At 42.0% G+C, this 16944-nt stretch overlaps 1 protein-coding gene across 4 annotated transcripts in view; it reads left to right on the top strand.

The window, feature by feature from the left end:
• The first annotated feature begins 346 nt into the window (after positions 1 to 346).
• PPP3CC (protein phosphatase 3 catalytic subunit gamma) overlaps positions 347 to 16944 on the top strand; it is a 99517-nt gene continuing 82919 nt past the window's right edge. For 2 of the 4 annotated variants that reach the window (XM_003937162.4, XM_010347711.3), the window contains exon 1: positions 347 to 783. In XM_003937162.4, coding sequence (XP_003937211.1) covers positions 735 to 783 — 49 coding nt within the window. In that variant the 5' untranslated portion in view covers positions 347 to 734. The remainder of the gene's footprint in view (positions 784 to 16944) is intronic. The other 2 variants (XM_003937161.4, XM_003937160.4) reach the window with 2 other exon arrangements.

Genomic DNA, 16944 nt, shown 5'->3' on the forward strand with positions numbered 1-16944 from the left:
GGCTCTCGACGAGGGGGTCACGGGAGGTGGCGCAGAGCAGCTGCGAGGCCGTAGGGGCGGGTCGCAAGATGGCCGCGGCCTGGCCGGCCTCCCCGCGCGAGCCACGCGGACTGGTTTCAGGCGCTCTGGCCCCGGCCGGGGCAGCCAGGAGAGAAGGGCCGACTAAGAGGAGGGCTGGCAGAGAAGGGAAAACGGGCGGTTGGCAGCAAGAACCCGCAGGCGGAGGAGCGAAGAGGCGCGCGTGCGCCGAGGCCGACGGCCTCCCGGGAAGGCGGAAGCGCGGGGAGGGCGGGGCTCGGGGCGGGAGGCCTGGGCAGCGGGGCGCGCGCTGGGCCTCGGCGCGGCAGGGGGGGCGCGCGCGGCCGCTGAGAAGTTGTGAGAGCGGCGCGCGAGGGCGCGCGTGCGCGCACGAGGGCCGGAACCGCGAGCGGCGGCGGCCGTCCGGGTCTCCTTCCTCAGCCGCGGTCACGGTCGCTCCCGAGTCGGTGTTCCCGGCCTTAGCCGCTGGCACCTCGGAAGAGAGCGGCTGGTGGACCCGCGTCCTGTCAGTGGCGTCGGAGGCCGGCGCTGCGGCGGCCGCGCCCTTTTGGTGCTCTGGCAGTGCTGAGGAGCCGGGGCCGGGCACTGCGGGCTGACGGCTCCGGGCAGCTGAGGCAGCCCGAGGAGAAGGCGGCGGCCGCTGCGAAGACGCACGTCGGGCAGGCTCCCGGAGCCGGGAGGAGGCCTTGGGGACCATGTCCGGGAGGCGCTTCCACCTCTCCACCACCGACCGCGTCATCAAAGGTGCCTGGTGGGCCGGGCTTTCCTCCGGGACCCGCGGGAAACGGCCCTCGACTGGGCGGCGGCTCGGGGCGGAGGGAGGCTGGGGCCGGGCTGCGCCCACCCTGGGAGGGCTCGGAGGGGTGTGGACGGGGCCGGGCGGCAGCCCCGGGAGCGGCCCCCCCCGGACCCGGCGTTTTCTGCTGCACCTGGCCGGCTGCCTGGCCGTCATTGCCAGGTTCCTTCCCGAAGCGTTCAGGGTGCAGTAGGGACTTCTCCCACTACCCCCAAAGGGCCCAGATCCCTCTCTTTTTTTTCTCTTTAAGAAACGACTCTGGGGAAGCCATCTGGGGTGGTGTGGGCAGGGAGTTGAGTCGACTCTTCCAAGTCACATCTTTCTTTTAAGATTAGATCTTTCTTGACACCCGCTCCCCACCCTTTTTTAGGACGTATACCATGTGCCTTTTGACCCACTTTCTCTAGATCATTGTAAGTCACTGCCATTAGCGAAATAAACTTAGTATGGTGAAGTCAGATAAATCCATTATATGATGTTTAAAATAAGTTTACAGAGCTCTTAACATGGTATTGGTATTTTATTTTCACTTTGGTTATAGATTTGGAGAATGATGTTTTCTGATTCCTATGTGTACCTGGGTTAGATTTCTGTCGTTACAAGAACAAAATGTAAAGTGCTCCTTTCGTTCTAAATCTTGTAGGGTTTTAGGTTATAGTTGTTTCTGCCTTTAAACTAAGGACACGGATTAAACATAACCACTAATTTATGTGCTGCTTTTTATTCAGCCATAAGACTTAGGCACAACCCTTCTCTCTGAGTTTAACAATCGGTTTGAAAGCGCTATTTTGTAAGAAGGGAATAGACTTGGACCAGCAGTGTTAGTGGCCTTTGGATGCAGGGGTTAGTGTGACAGTGGGGATAATTATTAAAATACTTTCCTTCTTTTTCATTTTGGTATTAGAAGGAAAAAGGCAACTAAGATTGGTGATGGGAATACATTTTTAAAAGGTGAAACCCTATTGCATGTTCAGGGAGGGGGAAGAATTTTAGTGTATAATTTAGATTTCCCCCATCTCAAATCAGCCTCATAAATGTTAATTATCTATACGACAAAATTATAATGGGATTTTTGAGGTTTATCTACTTAGCATTTGTATGATATCATTAGAGGTTTAACTGAATTGTTCATATAACTGGCATTATACCCTAAACAGCTACATTATTTTGACCATTTAAATGCGATTCTTCATATTAATAGTGGATACCCTATAATAAGTATATAACCCTCTCTTGAGATTCAGAGTGTACTAAACATAACCTTTTTGAGGAATCAAGGTCATCATTATGTACATTAATTTCTGTACTGTGCTCTTAATATGGCCGGTGCGTTCTGCTGTATAAGGGTGTTGGCAGTTTCGTCCTGTACTAAAATGACTCCACACTGCTGTACCAGTTCAGTGTTTTGTCTGCTTTTAGTTTCTCTCTCCAATACTGTTTTCTGTCAAAATATGCCCTTACTGCCTTCTAACCTGCTACATCTAAGCTGAAGGAGGCAGGGAAACCAGATAAGCCAGAACTGTGGGTCAAGTCAGAGTAAATAGGATCTTAGTGAAGCTTAGTGGCAGCCTTCAGGAACCTCACTATCTAATCACCATTGCACTGTGTAATTTCCACCATAACATGGCATAAGATCAAAAGAAAATTTAAAAAATTTAAATGACCCTTAAACATAGTAAAATAAAAATATAATAAAATAAAACTGTTAAAATGCAGGGGCTGGGAGCGGGCGTGGTAGCTCATGCATGTAACCCCAGCCCTTTGGGAGGCCCACATGGGCAGATCACCTGAGGTCGGGAGTTCGAAACCAGCCTGGCTAACATGGCGAAACCTCATCTCTACTAAACACACAAGAATTAACTGGGCATGGTGGTGGGCACCTGTAATCCCAGCTACTCAGGAGGCTGAGGCAGGAGAATCGCTTGAACCTGGAAGACAGAGGTTGCAGTGAGCCCAAATGGTGCCACTGCATTCCAGCTTAGGCGATAGTGAGGTTCATGATTAAATAAACACCATCATCATATCCTGTAGGATGCAAATTTGTTCTTTACCAAAATGAATTACTGAATGTTGTGTACTTTTAAGATTGCTCTTAAATAAATGAAACAAATAATTTCAGGCCTTTAGAATGTGTGGATTTCTCTCCTATATAAAAGGAGAGCCTAAGAGCTTGACCACAGCATTTGTGGCTTTATAGTGACTTCTGTTGCTTTTTTCAGGGTTTTCCAGAGTTTGAAATAGTTGAAAAAAATGAGGTGTCACTGTGTGCATAGCTAAGGTCCGTTGTATTGGGTACTAAACCCTGGTCCAGTGCTATACTGTTTAGCCAGAGCTGTGGGTTTATTCACAGCTTGAAAGCTTTTTCAGAAGTGATACCACACCCCAGTTTTTTTTGGTTCTGTCATTTCCTGTTAACTTTAAAGGGTACCTAATTGTTTTGTTTGAGCAAATTTTGGAGAAGACTGAGTACTTGGTAGTGATTTGTGTTTTAAGTGTCCTTTAAACAGCAGCTTTCTTAAGTTGAAAGACTTAGATTACTGGCCAGAAAATCTTGTTTTTACTCCTGCTTCTGGAACTCATTTGTGACTTTGCCTTTAAAAAAAAAAAAATTTTTTTTAAAAAAACTTTTTTCTTTTTAACTTTTTTTTTTTTTTTTTGCTTTAATAATCTCATCTGTACGCTGGACATAGTGGCTCGCACCTGTAATCCCAGCACTTTGGGAGGCCGAGGTGGGTGGATCATCTGAGGTCAGGAGTCTGAGACCAGCTTGGCCAACATGGTGAAACTCTCTCTACCAAAAATACAAAAAAAAAAAAAAAAAAAAAAAATTAACCAGGTGTATTGTGGCAGGCACCTGTAATCCCACCTACTTGGGAGGCTGAGGCAGGAGAATCGCTTGAACTTGGGAGGCAGAGGTTGCAGTGAGCCAAGGTCCACCACTGCACTCTACCCTGGGCAATAAGAGTGAAACTCAGTCTCAGAAAAAAAGAAAATCTCATCTGTAAAATAAGGTTAATAATACCTTCCCTGTTTAGCCTGGGTCATGCAAATGACATAAAGGATGTGAAAAGCTCAAGTTAAGATAGTACTGTGAAACATGATAGTAGGTTGGTAAAAGACTGCTTACTACAGAAGTGGTTAGTAGAGAAATCATTAACATTTTAAAATATCAGAATTAGAAAGTATGTGAAATTACAAGCTATGAAACTGTTCCTAGTCAGGAGAATACCTGTTCTACAACATCATGGATATGTGGGTGAAATCTCATCAGTAACAATGTGAAGAGACCAGCACACTTCTGTCTGGTACTTCCCAGGCAGTAAATTTCTCCTCTGTCTGTTGAAGGTGTTTATGTTTAAACATTCTTATGATTTTGCTCATTCATTAAATGTTTACTGAGTGCCATCTGCAGTGTACCCTGGTAGGTTACTCATTCATTTCTTCTTTGCTTTTAAAGTAGCATTTCTCTGAGTCTCTATAGCAGTTTGTATGCATTGGGGCACTAGGAACTCAGATGATTAAATTGTGGTATTCTTTCTGCTTTACTTTTTTTTCTAGTTTCCAAGTTTCTTTTCCTGTTTGAGGACATATTTTTTCTTTAACAGTGATTTTTATAAAAGCAGTTTATTCCCCTGGAATGAATCTTTTCAGTAGCAACAAGGAGATTTCAGTAGGAATTAAATGATTAATATGGAGAATCTGTTGTCTTCAGTTTGTTATTTGATGGCCAGATGGGGTTTAATAGAAAAGTCAGATTTATTTTCAGTAAGGTGCTGATACATTTCTCCCTTTCTCTTAGAATTCACATATATTGTGCATTCACAGAGTACTGTGCCATTTTTACCACACATGGGAGGCGACTGTTTCCTTAATATCCTGGCACTGGGAATATTGTGCTTATGGCTTTCTTAAAAGATATTAACATTAGTGTGGAGAAAAATTGCTATTTCTTTTTTTCTTTTCTTTTTTTTTTTTTTGAGACGGAGTTTTGCTCTTGTTACCCAGGCTGGAGTGCAATGGCGCGATCTCGGCTCACCGCAACCTCCGCCTCCTGGGTTCAGGCAATTCTTCTGCCTCAGCCTCCTGAGAAGCTGGGATTACAGGCACGCGCCACCATGCCCAGCTAATTTTTTGTATTTTTGGTAGAGACAGGGTTTCACCATGTTGACCAGGATGGTCTTGATCTCTTGACCTTGTGATCCACCGGCCTCGGCCTCCCAAAGTGCTGGGATTACAGGCGTGAGCCACCGCGCCCTGCGAAAAATTGCTATTTCTACAAGCATACCCTGAACCCAATTTCAGTCTCTGGTGCTATACCTAATTTCTTTCCACAGCTCTCACCCCCCTCTCCCTTTTTTATATCGAGAATGGATTTACCGAGGATTTAAAATTTTTTCTCTTAAATATAAGCGTAATCCTGCTACTTACACAATTTGAAAGTCAGAAAGGGAAGAAAACTAAGACTTCATATTCCTTCCAACCAGAAATAACTGCTTCTAATACCTTTGTGTATTTCCATCTGCAGGTATATTTTGAATTCAAAGGAAAATGGATCACACATATTCAAGCTTTTGTTATACAAATATTTCATATTATTTTAACATAAATATTGTTATTTTACCTAAATATTTCCATAGTGGTTTCAAAGTGCTTATATTGCTGGGTGTGGTGGCTCATGCCTGTAATCCAAGCACTTTGGAGGCCAAGGCGGGTGGATCACCTGAGGTCGGGAGTTCAAGACCAGCCTGACCAACTTGGTGAAACCCCGTCTTTAAAAAAAAAATTGAAAAAAATTAAAAAGTGCTTATATTAATATTTTGGTTCTTTACATTTTCAGTGGGGCACGCTTAGTCATTTGATACAATACCAACCCAGAAGAAACATTTTCAAGTATAAATTTTCAGTGTGAATATGTTTTAAAGTTGGTATCTCCTGGATTTTTCAACAGTATTTGTTTAATTTATGCTTCATTTATTATTATAGTTAACAAGCTGCCAAACTTTCGAAGCATTCAAAATTAGTGCTAATTGAGATTCATACCTCTGAGTAGAAGTCTGCAACCTCTGAAAGGGCATCTTAATTTAAACACTTCATTTTTTTTTTTTTTTTTTTGAGCAAGGATAAAGTATTCTTTCTTACCTATATCTTATTGGTTGTGATCAAAGCTTCATTTATGGTCTAACATTTGATAATTAAGCTTTATCTCTTTTTTTGCATTTTAAAATGGGATTAAAAATTTTTTTTGCCTTATGTAATTTTTAGTGTACCATAACTTCTACTGGAGTATATATGGGAAAATATACAAATTATAAATGTACAGCTTAGTGAGTTTTTACAAATTTAGTACCCAAATGCCCATGTAACTGCTCAACCAAAGTAAGAAACAGATTACCAGAACCCCAGAAACAAGCATGAGTTCACTTTCAGTCACTGCTTTCCATCCCTAAATGGGCAACAGTGGGAAAAATATGACACTTGTAACCATTATTCTGGCTTCTAACATCGTATTTGTGAAGTGACATACTAATCACATCTTTACTGTAAAGTGAAAAAAAATGGGATTCTTTGAGAGAAAAATGCTAAGGACTTACTTAAAGTGAAATAATTAATTAAAGACCTTTTCCCAAGCAGTATTTGATACTAGGAATTGAGTATCTTTCCATTAAGGTAGCATTTTTTGAAAAAGCTCATTTTTAGGCCAGGCATGGTGACTCACGCCTATAATCCCAGTACTTTCGGAAGCTGAGGTGGGTGAATCACCTGAGGTCAGAAGTTAGAGATCAGCCTGGCCAGCATGGTGAAACACTGTCTTTACTGAAAATACAAAAATTCGCTAGGCATGGTGGTGCACACCTGTAGCCTCAGCTACTCAGGAGGCTGAGGTAGGAGAATAGCTTGAATCTGAGAGGTGGAAGTTGCGGTGAGCTGAGATTGTGGCACTGCACTCCAGTCTGGGTGACAAGAGTGACACTCTGTCTTACAAAAAAAAAAAAAGCTAATTTTTAGACACATATCCGTTAGAGACAGAATGATTCAGTTAATTCTGGGATTTGTAGTCGTTTTGGAACTTTGCTGCTACTTAATTACTAAGTGACTAGTGGAAATAAAAGGATGTCTTACAATCATTACCATCCTTTAGTGCAATCATTACTAGATTATAATACTCTTTTATAGTTTTTTTTGTTTTTTTTTGTTTTTTTTTGGTGGGGACAGGGTCTTGCTCTGTTGCCCAGGCTGGAGTGCAGTTGCATGATCACGGCTCACTGCAGCTTCAGCCTCCTGGGCTCAGGTGATCCACCTCAGCCTCCCAAGTAGTTGGGACTACAGGCATGTACCACCATGCCCAGCTAATTTTTGTATTTTTTATAGAGACAGAGTTTTACCATGTTGTCCAGGCTGGTCTCGAACTCCTCACCTCAAGTGATCCTCTTGCTTTGTTGGTGTCCCAAAGTGCTGGGATTACAGGTATGAGCCACTGCACCCTGCCTTTTATAGTTGAATGTTAAAATTTAGCAGCATTTTAAATTTCAAACCTGAGGCCTAAAACTTTCAACCTAACCTAAGTGCCATATTTCTTACTTATCTTTATGTTCTACCTAGTTATCTAGATGAATACAGAGAGAACTGTTAGTTCGAAATACTCAATTTTGTTTTGTTGGCACATTAGATTATCCTGGAATTTTTTTTTTTTTTTTTTTTTAGAAGGAGTTTCGCTCTTGTTACCCAGGCTGGAGTGCAATGGCGCAATCTCGGCTCACCGCAACCTCCGCCTCCTGGGTTCAGGCAATTCTCCTGCCTCAGCCTCCTGAGTAGCTGGGATTACAGGCACGCGCCACCATGCCCAGCTAATTTTTTGTATTTTTAGTAGAGACAGGGTTTCACCACGTTGACCAGGATGGTCTCGATCTCTTGACCCCGTGATCCACCCGCCTCGGCCTCCCAAAGTGCTGGGATTACAGGCTTGAGCCACCGCGCCCAGCCTCTTTTAGTTTCTTGAGTCTTTGCTTGTTGTTAGAAAAGGGTATAACTTGGTAACCAGGATCTCCAAATTGGGCGCAGAAAGATATATTGGATGACTGGACAAGACAATGTGTTTCTTTGATGATCATGATTAGATTTACTAATTGCTAACAATTAAGGCTTTGTTTTTGCAGCATCTAGACAATGTCAGCCCAAGAGTGTTTATTCTAAATGAACAAACACTGAGAGATATTTTAATAATTCATTTAGTAGGCTGCGTGCAGTGACTCACACCTGTAATCCCAGCACTTTGGGAGGCCAAGGTGGGCGGATCACGAGGTCAGGAGTTGAGACCAGCCTGGCTAACATGGTGAAACCCCATCTCTATGAAAAATACAAAAATTCGCCAGTCATGGTGGCGTGCACCTGTAATTCCAGCTACTCAGGAGGCTGAGGCAGGAGAATTGCTTGAACCCAGGAGGCAGAGGTTGCTGTGAGCCGAGATGGCGCCACTGCACCCCAGCCTGAGTGACAGAGCGAGACTCCATCTAATTTTAAAAAATCCATTCAGTCATTACCTATGTAGCATTCTTGCTAAAAGTGTTTAATTTAAGCTGAACCTAATTATAGTAGACAATCAGACAAATCCAGCTTGTGGGACTTTGTGCAAGACAGTTGGCCTGAACTCTAAAAATGTCAAAGTGATGAAAAAGAAAACAAAAAGGGCAGGAAGACTATTCTATATGAAAGAAGTTGAAAGAGAAATGTCAGTCAAGTACAGTGTCAAGTCTTGATTAAGAAAATAAAAAACTATAGAGGATATTTTGTGGATAACTCGGAAGATATGAACATGGAGTATATATTACACAATATCATTGTAAATGTCTCGAATGTGATATATGGTATTATATACACATATATGGCGGTTATATAGGAAAATGGTATTATTTTTAGGCAGTACCTGATGAAGTATTTATATTGAAATGTGATGTTTGCAATTTGCTTTTAAATTGTTCAAAAAAACATATATTTGTAGAGATAAGCAAAAGTGGCAAAACGTTTACTGTGGCGAATCTAGGTAAGAGCACATGAGTGTTCTTTTTTTTTTTTTTTGAGATGGAGTTTCGCTCTTGTTACCCAGGCTGGAGTGCAATGGCGCGATCTCGGCTCACCGCAACCTCCGCCTCCTGAGTTCAGGCAATTCTCCTGCCTCAGCCTCCTGAGTAGCTGGGATTACAGGCACGTGCCACCATGCCCAGCTATTTTTTTGTATTTTTAGTAGAGACGGGGTTTCACCATGTTGACCAGGATGGTCTCGATCTCTCGAGCTCGTGATCCACCCGCCTCGGCCTCCCAAAGTGCTGGGATTACAGGCTTGAGCCACCGCGCCTGGCTTTTTTTTTTTTTTTTTTTTTTTTTGAGATGGAATCTTGCTCTGTAGCCCAGGCTGGAGTGCAATGGTGCGGTCTCAGCTCACTGCAACCTCCGTTTCCCAGGTTCAAGCAATTCTGCCTCCACCACCCCATTAGCTGGGATTATAGGTGCCTGCCACCATGCCTGGCTAATTTTTGTATTTTTAGTAGATACAGGGTTTTGTCAGGTTGGCTAGGCTGGTCTCAAACTCCTGACCTCATGATCCACCCACTTCAGCCTCCCAAAGTGCTGGGATTACAGGCATCAGCCACCGCAACCGGCCTGGGTGTTCATTTTATGATCCTTTTACTTTTTAAATAGATTTCAGTTTTTCAAAATACGAAGTTGGGGAGACCCAGGCATTGTGGCGCTTGCCATAGTCCCAGTTGTTTGAAAGGCTGAGGCAGGAGGATTGCTTGAGCCCAGGAGTTCCAAAGCTTCAATGAACTATGATTTCATCACTGTGCTTCAGCTTGGGTGATAGAGTAAGAGCCCATCTCTTTTTTTTAAAAAATTAAGTTAGGGAGAAAAAAGTACAATTAAGAAAGCCTTGGCCGGGTTCAGTGGTTCATGCCTGTAATCCCAGTACTTTGGGAGGCCAAGGTGGGTGGATCACTTGAGCTCAGGAGTTTGAGATTAGCCTGGCAACATGCTGAATCTCCATCTCTACAAAAAATTAAAAAAAAGCCGGGTGTGGTGGCCTGCACTCATGGTCCCAGCTACTCGGGAGGCTGAGGTGGGAGGATCACCTGATCCAGGAGGTGGAGGTTGCAGTAGGCCAAGATGGTGCTACACTCCAGCCTAGGTGACTGAGACCCCATCTCAAAAAAAAACCAAACAAACAAACAAAAAAAAAAAAACAGAAAAATGAAAGAAATGTCTCAGAACAGCTACAGCTAGGTTTAGGAAAGGCTGTCATCATATCTAAGGATTCATTAGTGTCTTAATGGGGGAAAACTGAAAAGAAGTAAATGAGCCTTAAAGTATATTATAGCTGATGTGAAGTGGAAGCAACTTGTTTAGCAGAAAAAGTAGTTGTTTCAGCTTCATGATGGGGCTCGGAAAGACATACAGAAGTCGGGATGGAGAAAGAAAGTATACTTGACTAAGGAGTAGAGGGAAGATGGGCAAACTGGAAGGGCCAGAGAACTGAAAGACATACAATCTAGAAAAGGAAGAGGGATAGTTGAAAACTGCTGGGGCTGTTGACAGAGATTTCACTAAGGGGACAGCAAGACTATACGCTTATAAACCTATTCTGAAATTACAGAAAATTCAAATGTTATCCAGATAGATGATGTGGAAAGTTAAACGACCATTTTTATGCTATTTTATTGAAGAGATTGAAGTGAAAAAAAAGGGAGGTAGTGTGATAAAATAAATATGAAGAACACTATTGAGTAGAGGAGAAAGAAAGGATTTGCTAAGTGTATTTCCCATTCTTGTTAATTGCATCACTTACCCATTAAGTCACTGGCTCAGATGGTGAGCCTGGGAATCAGGCCAAACTCTTGCTTCTCCCTTTCACTGCCTGTCCAGTCCCACCAGACTAAATGCTGTGAACCTTTGGTTTGTACATATCCTCTTCTTCATCCTTCTCTTAAACCTTTTGCTGTGCCATTGCAGGTGCCTCTTGCTGAGAGTATGTAATCTCTCTGTGCTGTCTTCGTGATCTGTAAACAATGTCAAGGGTCATTCTTGCGCTCAGAATCCTTCATGAGCGTTTCCTGCCTGTGGAATAAGCTCTAACTTTGTTGATGGGCAGTACCCTGCATGCTAAACTTCTCTAGCCTTTTGTTCCACTTCTTCCTTCTCGTTTCATACACCTCATTGCCAACCTACTTTATTTATTTTTGAGATAGAGTCTTGCTCTGTCACCCAGGCTGGAGTGCAGTGGCACAATCTCTGCTCACTGCAGCCTCTGCCTCCCAGGTTCAAGCGATTCTCCTGCTTCAGCCTCCTGAGTAGCTGGGATTACAGGCACACCACCACACCCAGCTAATTTTTGTATTTTTAGTAGAGATGGGGTTTCACCCTGTTGGCCAGGCTGGTCTAGACTCCTGACCTCAGGTGATCTGCCCTCTTCAGCCTCCCAACGTGCTGGGATTACTGGTGTGAGCCACCACACCCGGTCCCCACCCTAGTTTAATACTACAGGTTGAGTGTTCCTAATCCAAAATCTGAAGCTTTTTAAGTGTCAGATGATATCACAAGTGGATGTTTTCATTCCTGATCTCATGTGATGGATTGTAATAAAAACCTGGGGGCATAACCCAAAGTTTCTTCAGTGTCCCCAAGGGAAAAAAGACCCTCTCTGCTCCCTTTGGTTGCAATATGTCTTTTCCATGCACAGTGTGATGGTGATGTCAGGCAGCCACAGATTATCAACATCGGTGGCTGTGATAATGACACATTTGCTTTCTAATCATTCGGTGTATTCACATTTGTTTCATGCACAAAGTTGTTAAAAATATTTAGAAAATTACCTTCACATTCTGTATATAAAGTGTATATGGAACATAAATGAATTTTGTGTTTAGTCTTGGGTTCCATTCCCAACATATCTCATTATGTCTATGCAGATATTCCCAAATCTGAAACAATCCAAAATCTGAAATGCTTCTGGTCTTAAGCACTTTGGTTAAGAAGGCATACTTGTAGTCCCTAGAATGTTTTATGTCTGTGAATGGGCTCTTTGCTTGCTTCTGTGCGTAATTTTTTTTTTTTTACGTTTTTAGGGATAAGGTCTTACTCTGTTGTCCAGGCTAGAGTGCAGTAGTCCAATCAGTGCTCACTGTGGCCTCAAACTCCTGGCCTCAAGTGTTCCACAAAGAGGTGGGATTATAGGCATGAGCCACTGTGCCTGGCCCTGCATAGAATCTTGTCCCTCAACCTGACCAGCTTCTGTTTTATCTTTAAAGATTTAGCCAAGGGGACTTCTGAGAGGCCTTTTCACCTTTGCTAAGAGGCTGTGGAGAGTAATTATTTGAGAACATGGGCCTCAGTCAGACACACCTGGATTTAAATTGTATATATATATATATTTTTCAAAGAGATGGGGTCTTGCTCAATTAGCAAAGCTGAAGTGCAGTGGCACCAATAGCGCACTACAGCCCCAAACTCCTGGGCTCAAGTGATCCTCTGGCCTAATCCTCATGCCTAGGACTACAGGGATGTGCCACCATGCCCAGCTCAAATTCTTTTAGTGATGCAAGACCTTGGATAAATCACTTACCTTTGTTTTACCTCCATTTCTTTATCTGTAGAAGAGGGATAATAAAACTTGCAGTGGCAAATACATAGTGAGTGCTCTACATGTGTTATGTTAAGGGCTATCGCTGCCATTATTATCATCATCATTTTCATCATTTTCTCATCATCATCATCATCATCAGAGTTACTGCTAATTATTAGCTCCCATAAACAATCTCATTGCTTTGCAAATCTCTTTAAATGTTTTCCTGTCCTTTCTTCACAATTAACTCTTCTCTTTAAGGGCAACCACTGTGTATTCTTAATGCTGAATGCAGTGCCTAACACATGCTTAGGTGCATAGTAAATATTTAAGTATGTGCAAGCATAAGAAGCTTATTTTATGGATGACAGTGTAAGAAAGAGTAGAGACGGTGCTAATTACCAGCCATGTCTGGCCTTGGACCTTAGTTATTTATTTTCCTTGCCACAAGTGTAAAATGGTAGATAGTGCTTGCCTCAGAATTTAAAGATTACATCTCATATTGTGTGTAAAGTGCTTAGCATATTGTCCATAGTGGGTGCTTAATAAATGTTAGCTATTATTTTTTAAATAAATTAGTTTTATGTCTTGGCAAGATTAGACAGCAGATCTATTTTACTTTAACTGATGTGTGAAATGAGTATTGTATTTTACAAAAATTAGCTGGGTGTGGTGGTGGGCACCTGTAATCCCTGCTACTCAGGTGACTGAGGCAGGAGAATCGCTTGAACCTGGGAGGCGGAGGTTACAGTGAGCTGAGATTGTGGTACTGCACTCCAGCTTGGGTAACAGAGCAAGACTCTGTCTCAAAGAAAAAGAGTATTGTATTTTATATAGTCATGCTTATAGCTGCTTAATGATTGAGAGTTCTGAGAAATGCATCCTTAGGTGATTTCATCATTATGCAAACATCATATAGTGTAGTTATCCCTTGGTATCTATAGGAGGTTGGTGCCAGGACCCCCACATGTACCAAAATCCCTGAATACTCAAGTTCGGAAGTTGGCGCTGTGGAAACTGAGTATTCAGAAGTTGGCCCTCTGTATTTGCAGGATTGGGTTTTTCATCCTGTGTTTGGTTGAAACAAAACTGCATTATAGGTGAACCAGTGCAGTTCAAACCCATGTTGTTTGAGTTAACCATACTTACACAAACCTAGATGTTATAGCCTGCTACACACCTAGGCTGTATGGTAGAGCCTGTTGCTCCTAAGCTACAAACCTGTACCCATGTTACTGTACTGAATACTGTAGGCAATTGTAACACAACAGCAAGTCTTTGGGTATCTAAACGTATCTAAACCTAGAAAAGGTACAGTAAAAATGCAGTATAAAAGATAAAAAAATGGTCCACCTGTAGAGGGCATTTAACACGAATGGGGCTTGCAGGTCCGGAAGTGGCTCTGGCTGAGTAAGGGGGTATGTGGTGAGTGAATGCGAAGTCCTAAGACATTACTGTACAACACTGCAGGCTTTGTAAACACTGCACACTTGGGCTACGCTAAATTTGTGAAATATCTTTCTTCAGTAATAAATTGGCTTTAGCTTACTGTAACTTTTTTACTTTATAAACTTAAAAACTTTTAAAGTTCTCAATTCTTTTGTAATCATACTTAGCTTGAAACACAAACACATTATATAGCTGTACATATTTTCTTTCATATCCTTATAACCTTTTACTGTTTCAAACATTTCTTATTTTAAAAACTTTTTTTGTTAAAAATGGAGACACACACACACACACACAAACACACAAACACACACACACACGCGCGCCGAGGCCTCCACAAAGTCAGGATCTTTAGTGTCACTGTCTTCTACTTCCACCTCTTGTCCCACTAGAAGGTCTTCAGGGGAATTAACAGGCATGGAGCTGTCATCTTCTATGACTACAATGCCTTCTCATCGAATACCTCCTGAAGGACCTTTCTCGGGCTGTTTTACAGTTACCTTTTTTTAACAGAATTCGAGGTGGGGTCTTGCTGTGTTGCCCAAGCTGGAGTGCAGTGGCTCAATCTCTGCTCACTGCAACCTCTGTCTCCTGGGCTCACGCAGTTCTCCTGCCTCAGCCTCCCAAGTAGCTGGGATTACAGGCGCCTGCCACCACACCGGGCTAATTTTTGTATTTTTAGTAGAGATGGGGTTTCTCCATGTTAGCCAGGCTGGTCTCTAACTCCTGACCTCTACCCACTTCGGCCTCCCAAAGTGCTGGGACTACAGGCGTGAGCCACCATACCTGGTCTTTTTTCTTTTAATAAATAGTAGGAGAATACTCTAAAGTAAAGATAGAAGGGTGGTATATTAAAAAAAATAAATAAAATTAAAAAAAAGAAGGGTTGGTATAGTAAATGTATAAGCCAGTAACATATTTGTTATCATTATTTGACCGGCAGTGCAGTAGGTTTGTTTACACTGGCGGTACCACAGATATGAGTACTAGTGCCTTACACCATGATGTTAAGACAGGCGAAAACATCAGTAGGTGATAGAAATTTTTCAGCTCCGTTATAATCTTGTGGGATCTCTGTCATATATATATGATCTGTTGTTGACTGAAATACTGTATTTGGCACATGACTGTTTTCCAACTTTAGTCTCTTAGTGTTGAAAGGATTTAAACCTAAAATGCTTAAGAAGAAAAATGGTGAAATTTTCCTTTTCTGTAGTATGGATAGAATTTTGAAAATGATGTATTCATAAATATTTGATGAGTTCCTAATACATGCAGCACATTTATGGTTATGCTTAGAAGGTTAACTACTACTTGAAAAGTACTCACACAGTGTAGCATATAACAGCCTCTCAAAAGTGTCACAGAAATTTATAACTATTTTTTTTTTTTTTTTTTTTTTTGAGACGGAGTTTCGCTCTTGTTACCCAGGCTGGAGTGCAATGGCGCGATCTCGGCTCACTGCAACCTCCGCCTCCTGGGTTCAGGCAATTCTCCTGCCTCAGCCTCCTGAGTAGCTGGGATTACAGGCACGCGCCACCATGCCCAGCTAATTTTTTGTATTTTTGGTAGAGACGGGGTTTCACCATGTTGACCAGGATGGTCTCGATCTCTCGACCTCGTGATCCACCCGCCTCGGCCTCCCAAAGTGCTGGGATTACAGGCTTGAGCCACCGCGCCCGGCCTAATTTATAACTATTTAGTGACCTATGACTAATCCCTCTGCAAAAGGTGTAGATGACTAAATTGTAGACAATACATGGTATGAAATGTTTTTTCCCTTGATGTATAAATTGATAATCCTTTAATATTTAAACAGACTGTGATTAGTGGCCTGAAGAGGTAAGGCTTCATCTGTGTTTTTTTTCCATGTGTGTGCCTAGGTATGTTTTTTTCTTATGACCCAAGGCTTTCTGAAAGTTTAAAATAAATGGCTGGAGTAATAAAAGATAGTTGGTGGGTTTCTCCATGGAGGCAAGTTGGTTATTTTTAACTATTTTGCACTGCTTTACGGAAAACATATGCCGCTATAGCAGTTATTGTTTCTGTTGACTGTCACTGGTAGTGGTTACTACTTAGTTGGTTCTAGGAGGGCCAGTTCTTAGCTAATACTTTGAAAGTGAGTTCTATGACTATCAAAGACCAGAAGGAATAATCTCAAAGAACCTGACCAGATCATTAAAATAAAATCACTTGTTCTAGTAAGGAACAGTTGAAAAGGCATGTATAACTTTTGGTAATAACATTTAATATAAATTATTTAGCAGTATTTTACTTGTTCATGATGGGCAAGGCAGGTGAGTAGATTAGGAAATGAATCTGAAAAAGTGGGGCAAGCCTGCTGGCTTAAAATAGGAATGAAAGCAGGGTTATTTGTAGTGAACAGAGGTAAATCCTAGTGTCCCATGAGGATAAGACTACACAATAATCTAAAGATAATAGCTTATAGGCCAATAACTGTTAAGGTTTACATTTCTTTCTTACTGCAGATCATCACCAATGTGGCTGTTCTTATTTATGCAGATCTACATCAGGTTTTACTTGTGTTTACCTGAAAATGCATATTGTTTATGTAGTCGATGTTTATTGTAGTAGCATACAGAATCTGACCTTGAAAAGGCTGCAGAATTTCTTGAGTGTACTTTAGGAACTTAGATTGTCAAAATTTATTTAATTTTTATTTTTATAATTATAGATTCAAAGGATGTTGTAAATAAAGAAATGGACAGGGAAGTCCCATACACCTCTCCCCAAAGCCCCTTGCCTCTCTTTGCCAGCATCAGTATCCCACACCAGCACAGTACTATACGAAAACCAGAAAATTGACATTGGTACAATCCATAGAGCTTGTTCAGATTTCACCAGTTATACATGCATTCCTGTCTGTGTATGTTTACCTTTATGCAATTTCACATAGAGGTAACATAATTACCAGCACAATAAAGGTGTTCAACAGTACCTTAACCACAAGATGTAGTTACTTTCCCTGTATAGCTACACCAACCCCCTTTCTCCACCAGAAATTTGGTTTTATAGTTTGGCTGTTATTTTT

Source organism: Saimiri boliviensis, chromosome 13 (genome assembly GCF_048565385.1).
Source record: "Saimiri boliviensis isolate mSaiBol1 chromosome 13, mSaiBol1.pri, whole genome shotgun sequence".
Classification (NCBI taxonomy): domain Eukaryota; kingdom Metazoa; phylum Chordata; class Mammalia; order Primates; family Cebidae; genus Saimiri; species Saimiri boliviensis.